This window comes from Acipenser ruthenus, chromosome 4 (assembly GCF_902713425.1).
Source record: "Acipenser ruthenus chromosome 4, fAciRut3.2 maternal haplotype, whole genome shotgun sequence".
Classification (NCBI taxonomy): Eukaryota; Metazoa; Chordata; class Actinopteri; order Acipenseriformes; family Acipenseridae; genus Acipenser; species Acipenser ruthenus.
In genome coordinates this window covers 89,003,420-89,019,881 of record NC_081192.1, presented here as the reverse complement: position 1 = coordinate 89,019,881, position 16,462 = coordinate 89,003,420, and the positions used below count along the sequence as shown (strand labels likewise).

The following is a 16,462-nucleotide window of genomic DNA, read 5'->3' as shown; positions in this document are numbered from 1 at the left end:
GTTTTGACATGATGGAATGCTTTTTTTTTCTTTTGTAGAAATGTTTTCATACTAACTTTTGTACTTGATAACATTCATTTAAAAATTCAATTGATGCCTATGATGAATACGTTTTTGTGACTAATTAGCTATTAACATTTAAAATATTGAGTACTTTGACATATGTTTAAATATTAACTAAATCAAGTTATTAATCAAACTGATAAATCTTGTTACATTAAATATTTTGGATATCTGCTATTTTTCTGCTCATTCACAGTTGTCTAACGCTAGAATATGTTTTGTTGGAAAATAATAATAAAAAATAAATAAATAAATACATTTTACTGATTCAAATTTCGCTGCAGATGGATTTATTTTCTTAAGTTTTCTTTTGGTTAAGTGGTGCAGCTGCGCTCGGCGATTTATTTATTTATTTATTTATTTATTTATTTATTTATGGGGGAGGGGGGATGTAGCAAGCCAACAATGTGTTTCTGCAAGATGTATTTGGTTGTACAGAGTAGTGGCGAAAAAAATCACTTATGCAAGGCTCTTGTTTTCCTCTATTTTGTGCATTCGTCTCTTTTGTGCATGACATTTCAGCGTGAGAGGTAAAGGCTGGACGTTTTAGTTACACAGTGTTGAGAAATTAGGATTTAAGAGTTATGTTTTGTGCACGTTGTACTGGTTCTACGCAAAAGTGATTCCTGTTCAGGCATGTATAAACGGGAATAATAAGAGACATGCACTTCTTTCGTGTTTGATGACCAACAAAAATAACTGCATTTCTAAAATATTCAATTATACAAAGGTACCTAATTTAAAGGTTTGATAAAAAAAAAAAATGTCTGTTTAGTTTTTGCAATTTATTTTATTTACTGAAATTAAAGTGTTTGAGAATTGTATTTTCACTCAGTGCATAGTCTATGTGAATTCACAATATTTATTGTAATGAATAAAGGACTGTTTAGATTAGGTTTATTTATAATGTTACAGGTTTAAACATATACAGTGTTTTTAATTTGACATTTTCCCCAAGGAGTGCTAGTGGGCCGCAGTGCCTAATGCAGCTGAACAGGTGGGCCTCAGGTAAACAAGTTGGTGAACCCCTGCGTTAATGAATGTAAATTCTGCACCCCTGTTCCTGGCGGAGCGTCGCACCCAGGTCCACCGAGGGGGCGGGAGGAAGGGGGGAACTTTTTTAAATATATATATATATATATATATATATATATATATATATATATATATATATATATATATATATATAATGTTTAAAAACAAGTAGCCCTGCACAAGACCTTTGCGTTCCCACCACCACATTAAAAAACAAAGAGAAAAAACTCCAGTACTATTGACCGACCCGAAGCAGGGACTGTTTCTACTGTATCTTTTCTGATCATGCTGTAAATTATGAAGCTGGTGGAGCACAAAGGGAACTTCGATTGCATCCACTTCTTCTGCGATTAGAATTTCTCTCAACACCATCTGCATTTTGGATCTGCTCAAAACTTTTGCAGACTCCCGTCTGCAATCAAGCCGGCAAAAAAGTGTCGTGAACGCACCCCATTTGTATAATTCAGATTTTAGTCACGTGTCATAACATGGTAAGTCTTAGTCCCGAAGCATGTTAATTTATAATAATACATAAATAAAATAAAAACACGACAGTTCATATAATGAGAAACTTGTTGCACACAATCAACTTCGTAACAATCTAGGTTTGTTTGTTACGTGCTAATTTGTATCTATGCAGGATCAGATTACAATGACCAGTCATGAAAAATCAACCAATCAATGTCTCCCAAATTTAATTGCTAGGAAACCCCAGGAAAATGTGAATTCCAGTTCCAGGTCAAAATCTTGGGGTTTCCTCTCGGCGCTTGCGCAGAACCTACAGTTCCTAAAGCGACGTCAGCTTTGTCGTATTAAGGGTTCAGAAAAGCGACGTGGACGTTCTAGTCAAGAGAAAACTCGCAAGACAGCAGCAGTGCAGGGAGTGTTAAGGCAGGTAAGAAAACATGTTTTATTGAAAACTAAAACTGTATTATAGCGTTGTGTATTGTAGTAGACTTGCAATGTTTTTTTTTGCGACTTCTATTGCGAGAGCTGTTTTTTTCCTGAAAAGGCAGATCTCAGCTGACTGGAAATGTTAATAAGAAATCACACACGGAGTAAGGCCGCAAAAAGACAAGCGAAGTGGAGGGCAATTTATATATATATATATATATATATATATATATATATATATATATATATATATATATATGTATGTATGTATGTATGTATGTATGTATGTGTGTGTGTGTGTGTGTGTGTGTGTGTGTGTATATATATATATATATATATATATATATATATATATATATATATATATATATTACTGGTACGACGATAACATGTTTCTTTTACTGAGCGTTGTTGTATAGTATTTGGCATGTCTAATAGATTTGTACTGTACTGTGGTGAGGCCCTATGTCTAACTCCCTTCTGATTTCCTCTCTTTTTTTTTTTCTTGATCTCACTTGTTTTGTGTAAACTTAAACTGTTGAAAATTAAGTTTTTTTGTTTTGTGTGGTGTTTTTTTGTGTACTACTGTGCAAGGTACGTGTACACAGAAACGGTTTTTTTCTTGCATAGCAGTATACGTTTTTTTTTGTTGTTTTTAAATATAATGGTAACAGAATGGTCTTTAGAAAGGGTGTTCCTAGCAAAATTCAACGAGGTAACCAATTATAGGAGCGTCTCGCGCATCCGTTTAACATGCCACGTAAACACTCTGAGACGGTCGTCCTGGGATAGCCCGGAACCTGATGATGATGATGATCGCGTATTAATGTATCGGGAACAGACACAAACCTGCAACCAAACTAATAACATCAACTTCCTTCTATGTGTTGCATTGCCGCTTACTTTTAATAATGACTTGGGCAACTCGATACAACTTCAACAAAACATGTTTATTAAGCAGTTGGCTTCACTTACAGGTTTGCTAGCATGCTTCTCTCGGTTCTTTTTCGTTCTCTCTAAACACTTTACTCCTGGTGTTACGTCTCTTTGTGCCGTCCACAGCTGTGGCCCAATACAGAAACATCTCAAACAATATCTATATATTGACACACTGTTTCTCCTTCGTGCTCTTACATTCCAGTCAAAAAATAGAGCATGTACTATGTATGTTATAAATTAAATAACAATACAACACTAACACCCCTTTTAACATCGGGATACCTTTTCCATTACAGAATAGGTCCATTAAAAAAAAATGTAGCCTATTTCTGTACCATTGCAGAAAGTTTTATAATTAAGGATATAATATTTTACAAAAAATGTAAAAACCTAGCTAACAATTTTACGCTGTTACGTTTCATTGCCACAACGTTACAGCCCACTTTGTCTGTGACGAGGTTTTGATCAAATTAGTGGATTCCAGGAGATGCTGTGTCACATACATACATACATACATACATACATACATACATCCATCCCTCACTCGGTAGCTCAGGAACACAACACGTTGAAGTCAGTACCCCAGTTAAGGGGAAATATATCCGTATGTGTTATTTTTAAATGTAATGCTTCGGGTGTTTTGTGCAACCAGCCCCTGGAGTTTATTTGCGTTAATCACAGCGCCTTCAGTATTTTGCAATAGTTTAAGTGACGGTTGTTACAGTGACACAAAATAGAAGAAAATAAACGAAAGACAGATATAAGCAGCCCACAAACCGCTAAAATTAAGACCAGGGTTCATAAGGGGTATGTAAACTCAACAGATGTGCTTTACAAAGGGTCTGTAAGCTGTAAAATGTTTTTATATCTATAGTGTTTGCAGTAGGGTATATTTCATGTCACGTAATGCGGCACTGATCTATTTTGGGCTAATTGTAGACGAAATAGACTAAAAAGAAAATATGCAAAAATATTTTAAGACCTATTTTATTATCTACGGTCTTACATCGTGCTGATACATTGTACACATTGTTGTATTTGATTTATTACTGGTAGCTTAGACAGAAATAAGAGTGTACTATTAATTTGATTTGTAGCCTACTACCGTACTGTATAAGCTTATTACAGCTTTATATTCGTACATTATGTAATGTGTGCAGAGAACACATTTAATGTTTTAGCACACATACTTACACTTTTAAAATCAATGCACATACATGAGTGTGTGCGGTTTGTTTTAAACTGGACACATAAACATTACGGAGTTGGATTGAATACATAATCACGTATTTATGTATTATGTCGGGAAACAATGTTTTTTTTTTTTATTATTTTATAAGGTGGAGGATCTGTTGATTTTTAGAAACACAAACTTAACGTCTTGCCTTTTTTCCCCCCCCCCCCACTTGACAAACTCGCAGTCACCATGGACCAGGTTATGCAGTTCGTTGAACCCAGTCGTCAGTTTGTGAAGGACTCCATTAGACTTGTCAAAAGGTGTACAAAGCCAGACCGAAAAGGTAATGCATAAATATGTGGACTTTTTGGGTGTCATCTTGTAAAAGTGATGCTGTGTTAAAGGGTCAGTGAGTTTTGTTTCTGTTTGCAAATATTTGTCACCACTGCAGGATCTAAAATAACACATGTGTGTAGCAAGTACAGTACCAGCGGAACACATGTTTCTTAGTTTTTTTTTTTGTGTGATTTGAAAATACGTTTTATTAAATCACCAGTATAATCCAATCCACTACCAGGTGAATATTGAGTTCCAAAGTAAAACCGGCATATCTGTTGTATCAGCTCATGTGTTGTAATGATTATTTTGTCAAAAGGTTATTGGGGGAACCTCTGTTTGACTGCTTATTGTCACCAATTTTGATCAGTCTCTTGAAGCAGGAGAAAATGGACTCCAGAATTCTAAATTATTGGTTACTAAGATGGTTACTAAGCTACGCACCTTTTCATAACTATTCAAGTTCAAAAAAGTAAGTGTTTTGAACATCGAAAAATGGGGGGGTGGAAATAAAGCTGTAGACATTTGTACTCTGAGTGTGACTCCCTTTGTACAATATGAAATGCTTCAAACTGAAGAGAGAAATACATGTGGATTTGGGGAATGTGGTTTAATGCATTTTATATTTTACTGGTCAAGTATGGAGCTGTATTTTAACTAGAAAATGAGGCTATGGCTAGTGAGCCTTGTTTTTATATAAATGTTTCATTTTAACATTTTCAGAATTCCAGAAGATTGCCATGGCAACGGCAATTGGTTTTGCAATTATGGGATTCATTGGCTTTTTCGTGAAACTTATCCACATCCCCATCAACAACATCATTGTGTAAGTGCTCCATATAGCTGCTATTTTAACACTACCTGTTTTATGCAGGCTGCTTTGTACTTGTAGCTGTCTAGACAACCATGCTAGTTTTTCCTTGCTGCTAAAGTCCTATAAACAAATGCAAAGAACAAAATAATGCTGCTCTTACTGTATAATACACAGTCTTGACTTCTAGGTGGGGAAGAATGATGGCAAATCCAAGTTGCATTTTTTAGATCTACATTTAATATTCAGTAATCAGTGTACAAAGCTTATAAAAATTGATACAAAAACAGGATTTAGCCTTCTATATTGTCAATTGCAATATTAATAGAAAAAAATTGATCAATCATTACTACTTGTACAGATTTCCAGAGTTTTGCTAGATTAAGAGTCTTCCCTTGAGAGAGAGAGGAAAACTGCTAAAGGAAAACTGTGTACCAAAATGATCAATAAGAAAAAAGAAAAGCATATTTCAGGTACTTAAATGTAGAATAATTGATTACAAATCAATTATCAGGACATTTCGGTCTACAAGTCCTTCATCGGCTCAATACAAAAAAACAGTGCTTTAAGAAGTTGATAAGTTTATTCTTGCATCAGATACCATGAAGCTAGAATTTTAAAAATCCATATGGAAATGTTTTATTTATTTATCTTTTATTTTTTGTAGTGGTGGTTAAACATCTTGCCTGCTGAAAGACTATGACCTGACCTACAAATGTGGACTGAAGAGAGGTGTGAAGCATGGCGGGGGGGGGGTTGAGAGACTGATTTTTACATTCATTGTATATTTGTATTTGGCTGTGTTTAATAGTGTTAATAAATGTGGGGGATAAACTGAAGCAGTGTATTTGTTTCTTTTATTTTTCCAGTACTTGTCACAAGTAGAAACTTAAGGCACAACAAGTTTGTTTGCTGTAACCCAACTGAACAAAATGGGGTGTGGTTTTGAAAAGCTTTGATATCTTGAATTTTTTTTTTATATGAAGTTATTGTTTTTAATATCTTTACATAACCAGAAAATGTTACTGGAATCCTGAAAGGCACTTCATTAAATAGAGCATTTTATCAGTTTAAAATTCATATATGGACAGATTAAACAGGAGTATGCAGACTGAAAATGTGCAACTCAATTAAACAGCCCTGTTCTAGCAGATGCAATATATGAGTTATGTAACGCAAAATACAACAGTCTTTGACATTAATTAAAATTATGTTGGGCATTGGGAGTTGAATCCATTTGATAACTCTAATTTGAGTGGTCTTCACATTCCATTAGATGATTTTTTTTTTTTTTTGTATTTAAACCATACAAAAATAGGACTCCCTTTTACATGCACTTTAATTCTACATTCTAGAGTACATGCACATATTTGTGGTGTGGTAAAATAACCAACTTATTTTATTTTATGGCCTAATTTGACTGCATCCCCTGGTCCATTTGTTCTGTTTCCATGATCCCCATACTCTATACCAAGGGCTGGTCTGTTTGTATCGTCACAAGCTTTCTGTCAGGGTTGTGTGATTTATATGCATTCAAGGTACTGACCAGTTTTCCAAATTGTAGCAGTTGATCACCTGAAAACATAAAGGATAATCAAATTCAAGCCAACAGTGCTTCCTATAACTTTTACCACTTTAACGGACTCCACTTTGCCTCGTACAAATATGTACATTTTGAGGGGGTTACCAAACCAATTAAATTACAATTTCAAATACCAAAATGTCATTAGGGGGTAGGGTACAACTATTTAACAGCATGATTTTTATGACATTGGCAGCTTGATGGGAATATTTTTATAAGCATTCTAATTGTAATTCAATGTGTATTGTGCTCGGTACCCATCTTTAGGACCATTTAAAAAAAATAAAGTGTGTGTGTGTATATAATATATATATATATATATATATATATATATTATAATGTATGTTCTTGAGTATTGAGCCACTGGCATGCAATATATCCACTGTACAAAAAAGCGGTGGATTATTTTACCAAACACTGACCTCTGGTGGTCAGTGTTGAGAGGGACATGACCTGATGCCTAATGAATTCATGGGAATTGCTAAATTCAGGCGCATCAAATTAGTTAACTCTCTATTGCATTTACATAGGAATCCTTACTTAAACAGGATATGGGAAAAACCTCTGCCTGTTGACCAAGATCTCCTTTGAAGAAAAATGCAACTGAAAGTTCTTCTTCCATTCAGACCATTTCATTTAAGAACATTTTATGGTGGTATAATAATGGGACTCAACTGTACATGGCCACATTCATAAAACTGCACTATTTTGTTACACAAAATATTGTTTGCACATTCATTTTCAATACATTAGTTGCTATGCCTGTGATATCTTGAATTCATGGAGTTTGAGGCCATTAAAGTGAGTAAACTTCTCGCTCACATTTCAAAATGGCACCACATATGCATTAAAGAAAAAAACTCATTGCCCACCCATAGGCATACACTAGACATTCTTTTCAGTTTTTTGTACTACAATAAGAACTAAACCGAAATCCTAACTTCAATATTGAACACAATACATTCAATCAAACCTATACTGTCCTTCTATTTAGCTATTGGGACAATTACATGTATTCTAGTGATTATTCTAATCAAAATATTGCATAGCCAAATTATATCTTAGACTTTATGTGCAACTTTTGATTGTCAGTACAGATATACACTACACTCCAACAAGTATTGGGACACAAGCGTTGTTGTGCAGAACTCGTTTTTTCTTTCCAGATTTTAGTAGCACAGAACCTCTGCATACTTCAAAACTCCTCAGACAGCGGCAATTTATATGTAAAAAACACTTCAGACACCTCATCTTAGTGAAGGGGAATCAGCTGGACTTTGGGGAGAGAATCTTTATTTAGCCAGCTTGAAAATAAAATTTAAAAAAAAGATTATGTAAAACACCTCTTATTTACCCACTTACTCTCCCACCAGCGGATTGTGAGATGTGTTAATTCATGCATGAATGCAGGCCGGATACATGTGATCAACATCATTTATTACAAAGGAACTTGGAATGAATCTGGGTAATTAATTCCACATCAATTAACAGGGCTAAAAATCTATAAAACATTTATTACTTCAAGATAATTGCACCATGTTTTTCTTTTGAGCCACTCCCCCTATCTCAATAAAAGAAACCCCATCTTAATATGTTTTGACAAAGTTTTTTCAAATGAGTCTCTGTATTGCTTCACTTAGACCTTTCTGTTGAAGACAGCTGGTTACAATGCGATGCATTTAAAAGTACAACAAATGACAACTAAATAAAGAAAGATTATTTTAGTTTCTGCTCTGTTTGTCTAGATTTCTGAGATTATAAGATTATCACTGCTGGGTAGATTTGCAGTTCCAATCTTAAAGTGGCTAATAGTTCATTCAAATGTAAATTTGTAAAGGTCACAGATCCTGTGCGGAAGGGAGGTACTACAGAAAAGTAAATTCCATTCTTTTCACAATGGTGGCTGAATGCTCCACATTATATGCTCTACCATTTCTGAACTCACCATAACAGAAACCTTTTTTGGAGGTGGGATTGATATGAACTCTGCCATACTTGTGGATCACAGTTAACATCTGTCTGCAATTACGAGATGCTCAATGCTTAAATGGGAGCTTTAAAATAGGAGTCATATCTACTGAAAGGTACAAGAGTTCTTGCAAACTTTATTTATTTTGGGTTGAGGGAGCTTACACATTAAGACCTAATTACCTTTGGTGAGCAGCTGATCATCCTCTGATGTGTTGTAAATGCTGGGCAGTCAGCCAGCCAACCCCAGGCAATGCAGTAGTGACTGTAAAGCACCACATTTTTTTTTTTTTTTAAATGTGCTTAGTCATTTTCTGGAATGACTAAGCTTACATGTTTTGTTAGGCCTTATTGGAAACCATACCTGAGGTGAATTTAAGGCAGATAATCCTGTTTTTAAAAATAGAAACTTGCTTCCATTTAGTAGTGTCCCCGCTGCAGTCACCACGATGGTTTTTATGTTTCTGTCAAGAAGCTGGGTGACAGAAGGAAGTGAGGCACACCTCTTATGAAAGGGGCCCCACGAAGTTTGAAATGATGAAAAAAGACATTGCATGATATACACAGAATTTTAGTGGCTGGTTTCACAGATGCTGATTAACACTAATGATGGACTACCTTACCTAAAATAAGATTAGGTAGTCCAGTATTAGTGCTAATCAGGGTCTGTGAAACTGACCAAAAGTCGCCAAAATCGTTTCATCTGACTAAACCCAAATTACTACCCGTCTTGCCATTATTCTATATTACACTGTACATACTGTTAATATATTTCATGGTCATCGATTTTGTTTATCATACTGACGGCTCTTATTCTGAATTTACAGCCGTGGCGGGGGGTGTATGTTACTGACATACTAGTTTCAAAGGGTCATTCCACACAAAAACAGAGCTGGCTCCACTGTCAGTGTCAGAGTGCAACACAATTATCAGGACAAGCTCATTAATCCATCATTCTATGATAATTTCCTATTGTTTTTAGAGATACAGAGTTTTTAATTCATACATTTTCATATGTGCTAAAAAGGCAGGTTTAACAATTTAACAGTTTCTTGCATTACAATGGACACCACTGTGAGGCTGTATTATGAAGTGCAAGTTGGGTAAGCAATCCATGTTTACCATCTGACCTGCATCCACAACATATCTGAAAATCACAATGGTGTTTTGACCTATTGCCAAATGTGCTTACAGATTTAGATTGTAGCCCTAGGATGCTTTCACAACAGCACCTTGCCCAACAATTACTGAAAAAAGACTGCTTTATATCAAGCTACCAATATGATGCGGAATGGCTTGGAAAAGAGTATTTTAATACTGTGCAGTGCCCTCTACTGGACACACTGCAGCTGGCATTGACGATACACACAAATGACATGTATTGTTCTCCTTTGATACATTATTATTATTATTATTATTATTATTATTATTATTATTTCATTTATTTATTTATTTATTTACTTTACTGTAAATACTAATTTAGATTACCAAACAATCATGTTTACAATTGTAATAATGCAGCACACAAATTTTGGGTTTGGATTTTGGTTGGTAGTGCTGTGTTTTAAAACCGAGCTTGGACAGCTACAAACACTGCACGTCCGGCTTTGTGTGTATTTGAAAGCACTGCTAAATAAAACCAAAGCTTGCAAGGATGCTATTGAACTCTACTGCTGTATGTGGAATGTCTGCTGGCAGTAAACTAACACTTCTGATATGAATGGAGCCAGGCTGTGAACTGGCTGACATTGAACCCTGTTTTAAAATACAGCCATATCTAGGATTTTGACAAACTGAATTACACTGAAAAATATATTACACAATTTGTTTTACCTTACATTGGTAAACAAAAGGTAATGTGGCTACAGTCAATCCTGGGCCACTATCAAGAAGAGAATTTAAATTGAGCCAAATTGTGTGGTTGTTTTGTGATATGGCCTAATGTCCCTTGACCATTCGTCACCAAATATTAGTATGTTTAAATTCACTTCCAGCTTAAGTACAAACATTTGAAGTACTTCCTTAAGCACAGACACACACTCACACATCAGTAATGATTTTAAACCCCCCTGCTGTTCTGTATCAAAATAAAACTGTGAAATAAAACTGTCAGACATCCCAGCATCACAAAAAAAATCTGTTTATTTTTATTTAATTTTACTTTATAAATGTAGTCGTCGCCAATTATTTTACCCCGATTTAGCATGCCCAATTATTATCTGTATCCCCGGCTCACCGCTCACAACCCCCGCGCCGACTCGGGAAACGGAGGCTGGAACACGCGTCCTCCGAAACGTGCTCCTGCCAAGCCGTCATTTTTCGCACTGCAGAGCCACCAGACCTATAGTGCCGGACGACAATACAGAACTGGCGGCTCTGCTGTAGAGCCACAGGCGCCCTATCGGCCACAGGGGTCGCTGATGCGCGGTGAGCCGTGGATTCCCCTGCCGACCTAAGCCCTCCTTACCCGGGCAGCGCTCAGCCAATTGTGCGCCGCCCCCTAGGAACTCTCGGTCACGGTCAGCTGTGACATAGCCTGGATTCGAACCTGCGATCTCCAGGCTATAGGGCACATCCTGCGCGGAGCGCCTTTACTGGATGCGCCACTCGGGAGCCCCCCTATAAGAAGATTTTAACGTTGGATGGTACAACATAACATTCTGTCCCTGGGGCTTCATAGTGCCTTCCAAAAACACCAGGCCCTATTTTCCACTGTGCTGTGACTTAATTAATTGAGTAACCTCAAATTATAATATCAAATACATGTTTATTATAATGTGTAGTACAGGAAGTTAATGAAAACGTGAGATCAACAAAGTAATGATAATATACATTAGGAAAGATTTACTGGAATGAATTATTAAAAAAAGTGTTTTTTTATTATTTTGTTTTGTTTGTTTTTTTTTCTTTTCAATTCTCATTCAAAGAATAACAACATCACTGTAAGTGTTCTCTGCGCCTCATAGCGTATCGCTAGACTATGTTGTTTTCACCTCCGTCCATCACACACCTGTTTCGGCTGCCTCTGATTAAGGACTGCTATGGATTCATCTTCTTTGCCAGTGTGAGCGGCAATCGTGTAAGGACATCAGGAAAGGAAATGGGCTGTTTTGGGGGGTTTCTGTGTTGTTATTTGAAATATTTATAATTCTTCATTTGCTTGTATATGCCTGCTATGACTTTTCAGCTGCCATTCCTCTCTGTATCCTTATTTTTCTTTTTCTATTTTCTTTTTCTTTCTTATAAGAAACATTTTTAATTTTTGAATTTAGTATTTTTATGTTTTGTTTAATTTCTGTAAGTCGCTTTGGATAAAAGCACCTGCTAAATAATTAAATAATAATAAAAGTAATGTATTTAGCACTACATACTTTAAGACCATATGGGACAGAATTCCTTAAATAAATATTTTATATTCAAATGACTGGAATGATGGTTCACTCAGAACAAACACTCTGAGGTAAATGTTGCTGCTAATGCTTTCCGTTTTACTTTGGGATAATGGTTCATATTTTAGTAGGCTGAGATAAACAATTTACAATAGAGTTGTAAGCACACTCACCTTTAGAGCTCATCTTAAAGCAATCAAACAAATGTTTTATCAAAATAATGTACCTAAATTGGCCTGAAAAAAACAGAACGCTGAAAAACTCAAACTCAGAACACACAGATGGTAGAAACAGAAACAAATTACAGCCAGTAAACTGCAGTAAATTGCAATATTTGGAAACTTCAGTTAGAAAAAGCAAACACACACACACATATCACTCTTCTCTATAAAAACAGCTAAACTGCACATCACCTTTAGAAAACTGCTACTGTAAAGCTTTTTATCATATACCTTTTTCTTATATACATTTCAAACAACTTACATGATTCAACATTAGCCCCATCTAGCTCAGTTCCCAAGTGAAATGATTTTGATGGCTCAACCGTGCCCCTGCTGCATATTAGTACACATCATAAAGTCACCACATAAGACATCACACACTTGTTAGTCTTTCTGAGAGAGGCTCAGGGATAAATAAGCAAGGAGACACCAAGCAATAGTCAGTCCATAAAAATGGTACCATCGATATAGACTAGTTGCAGGCCTAAGATTTTTTTTTGGGTGGTTTGTATATTCTAATACAGATAAGTTTCATCATCAGAACATCTTGGGTTTGTGAGTAGTTTGATGTTTACCTAGTCAGGTGACTCATGCCAGGTCCCACTTTCAGGAATGACCCACACAAAAGTGTAGTTTTAGCGTTATTTGGAAAAGCATGTTTATTCAAACTCGCCTGTGATGTTTTCATGTTGTCCACCTTCGCTGCTTTTATTCCTGATGAGTGCCCTATCACATCCCTAATGTCAACACTATTACTAGCACAGAGGTGGCAACGGTGGATTATCTCAAAGAGTTTCAATGCTGAAGGTGCACGGTGAGATGACAAAACCAGGAGGACTGTTTTAAAAATTGAGCTGTTAGTACCTTTAAACAATCTGCATACTTTGCATCAATATTCAACAATATATGGCTTTTACTCCAATTATTGTAATTACATCTTGTTCTAAGCATATTAATACTTTTGAAGTCCAGTGGTTACTTTACTTATCATACACACACAATAAAGAACTTGAAATATAATTTCTATATTATTCGCGAGAATAGTTTATGCCAATAGAAAATATAACACTACTACTTCTACTAATAATAATAACAGAAAAAAATAATGCGGTATAGTTCAATATATTACCACTGTAGCTTTAAAACAGTTTAAAACGTACCTTATGGTGAAAATGTGTATTAAACAGAGCTGCTATGAAAAGCCAAACTAATTCAGCTTGTGGATGGAGAGAAGCAAACACATATTCGCATGCAGATCACATTACACACTGTTTGATGGTTGCATCTAGACTGCTCCCGGGAGCCATACAGTTTAGAAATGAATACACAGGGCTGCTTTTTCATCCACCCTGGGCTCTCGGTTAAATCAGATATTTTTCTGGAAGCACTGCTAAACTAATAATAAGCTCCACAAGTCGATTTTGGGTGGAACAACACTTATGAAGTGACACTGGGCAGCAGCAGCACTCACTCCTGTCAATGGCAGATTTTTTTTAATGTGTTGTGTTCCTTTACAACACAGACTTTTGAATACTCTTGTGCGCCAAAACTGGATTTTGTATAAAACACAAATATACAGGTAGTTGCCTTTTTTTTTGTTAACCTCTATAACCACTCTGTCAATTACATTTTTTTTTAAAACGAGTGAGAGAGTGTGATAACATGCAAATCAGCGAATCTCACGAGACAGACTTGACATGTTTGTTAACATTCTACTGTATGCCAGCTGTTACAATAATTAACAATAATCAGCTAACAAAGTCATTTTCATGACCTACAAAACCAACCAACATGGCACACAGTACTGCTTTAGTGGAACTTAAACATTGGGCCATCTTGGGCTTGCAATTATTTTAATATTTTCATGAGGGTGACCCTATTGCTGTGCTTTGACTAATTGAAATCCCAATGTTTTTTTTTGTTGTTGTGGTTGTCTATCCTAATACACATACATTTGATCATCAAAACTTCTTGGGTTTGTAAGTAGTCTAATATTGATGAGTTCTCCAATGCAACAATGTAACTTTTTTCATGAAATGGCCTATTTAATTTCCACTAAAGCATTGCTGTGTTCCTTCTTGAGTGGTTTTGTAGGTCATGAAAATGGCTCTGCTAGCTAATGATTGTTAATTACTTTAAACGCTGACAAGCAGCACAATGTTAGTAATAGTGTGAAGCCGCCTTTGGAATTTGGATGTGAAATGTGATAGGGCACTCATCAGGAATAGAAAACGGACACCGTTTAGCAGTGAAGGTGGTCGACATGAAAACATCACAAAAAACATTAACTACAGACGTTGGGTGGGTCATTCCTGAAAATGGGACCCAATTCCTTACTAGGTAAACATCATAAGGTAAACTACTTACAAACCCCAGATGTTTTGATGATCAAACTTTTGTGTAGTAGAATAGACCAACCACCAACTGCTTATGCATAGAAAAGCCTAAAAGTAGATTCAACTTCTAACGTATAAGTCACTGAAACGCAGCAATAGTGATCTGTGAACAAAATGAGGCAAACAAACCAAAACAAAGCAACAAGCAGGACAAAGACCACATCAGCATTACCAATATTTTAAATATTCTCATCTGTTGTGCAGATGGATTTCTTCTCAAGCACCTTCAGCTAAAACATACGGCATTACGTTAATGGACTACATTAACTTGTGTCACTGGAATGAGATTTGAGATGTTCCATGTTGTTCACATGGATGTCCTGATGAGGGCAGCAGAGCACAAGTCACAAACAAATCTCACCGCTCCATGAAGTGCAGCAATGCCTAGGAAAAAAGTTGAACATAAATTCACTTTTTATGTGAACAAGAATACAGTGTAAAAGCTAAGGAAGCAACAAGCCTGAGCGGGTGTATACAAAAGTGACAGGCAACAACATTGTTAATAATAGTTCCTAAGATGATGAAATAATGCAAAACAATCTGTTAAAATATGAGTGCACTGTTTATGACCGTTGACGCCCGCCCCCAGCACTCAAACCCTCAATGCATAATAAATAATACTCAAGTCAAATAACTCAAAGTGTACAGACAGCCTCTTATAACTCCTATAACGCACATTTCCTATAATTATAATAAGTGACACCCATGGGTATTGCTCTCAAACTTACTACGGTTCATCATGTCACCATAATTCAAACATTTATATAACATTTATGATGCCATCGGGGTACCTGTCAAAGTCATCTGGCATGGAGGTCACTATTTTCTTTTACAAAAAGAACTTACTTGACCAACCATCCACATTTAATGCACCTAATTGCTATTAGAAACAACCAGGTTTCAGTGTTTCTGCCCAAGATCATTTTTATCTACACCTTATTGTAAAACAGTAAAACCTACATTATTACTAAATTAACTAACTAAATGGCACCAGGTGGGCTTGTATAATCTTATTATAACAAATTGTTAATATGGACACTCCCAGTCAGGAAAGAATCCTACAACCATTTCAACACAACCCAATTAAAATAAACTTATCAAAGCTTCTGTGACAACAGGGCACAAAAGCATTGCACGCATTAACAACTGAGGATAAACTCTGGATAAACTCTGGATAATGGCAGGTTTGCTGTGCCTTAAGATTAAAGCATATAGAAATATTTTGGAAGCTAGGATTTAAAATCTTGACAAAATGTTTTTTCCCCATCGGGATACGAGAGAGGTCAAATGATCAGAAACTCAAGTACTGTAGACACGTGTTTTTGATCCTTTTTCCAGTGTAAATATTACAGACTTAAAAGACCCCCCCCCCACCCCATCACATATTTTGTCCTGTCCTCTTTTCACTACTTTGCAAAGTGGGCAATTCTTCACATGCCCAATGGAGTCAGAAAGAAAGAGGCTGGTGTCCCCATGGTCCCCTTTTATATGTTAATAGGTAGCTCTGCTGTTGTGTCCCCTGACTGGTTCACACCCAGCTGCTAAGTTCAGCTTGCTTTGAAGGAGGAGTGATGAAAGGTTGGTAAACTGTTGGGCGTATTTACTCTGTATTTATTTAAACCAAGGACTTGTGACCTCTAAATGTTAAATA

At 36.0% G+C, this 16,462-nt stretch overlaps 1 protein-coding gene and 1 pseudogene across 1 annotated transcript; one reads left to right on the top strand and one right to left on the bottom strand.

Moving 5' to 3' along the window:
* Nucleotides 1–1,835: 1,835 nt before the first annotated feature.
* LOC117399751 (protein transport protein Sec61 subunit gamma) lies at nt 1,836–6,094 on the top strand. Its single transcript, XM_033999119.3, has 4 exons — nt 1,836–1,993; nt 4,353–4,451; nt 5,168–5,270; nt 5,923–6,094. Exons 2-4 carry the CDS (start codon nt 4,358–4,360, stop codon nt 5,930–5,932), a joined length of 207 nt encoding a protein of 68 aa, XP_033855010.1. The 5' UTR covers nt 1,836–1,993; nt 4,353–4,357; the 3' UTR covers nt 5,933–6,094.
* The window catches only part of LOC131737021 (thiamin pyrophosphokinase 1-like), a 46,331-nt pseudogene continuing 35,341 nt past the window's right edge, over nt 5,473–16,462 (bottom strand).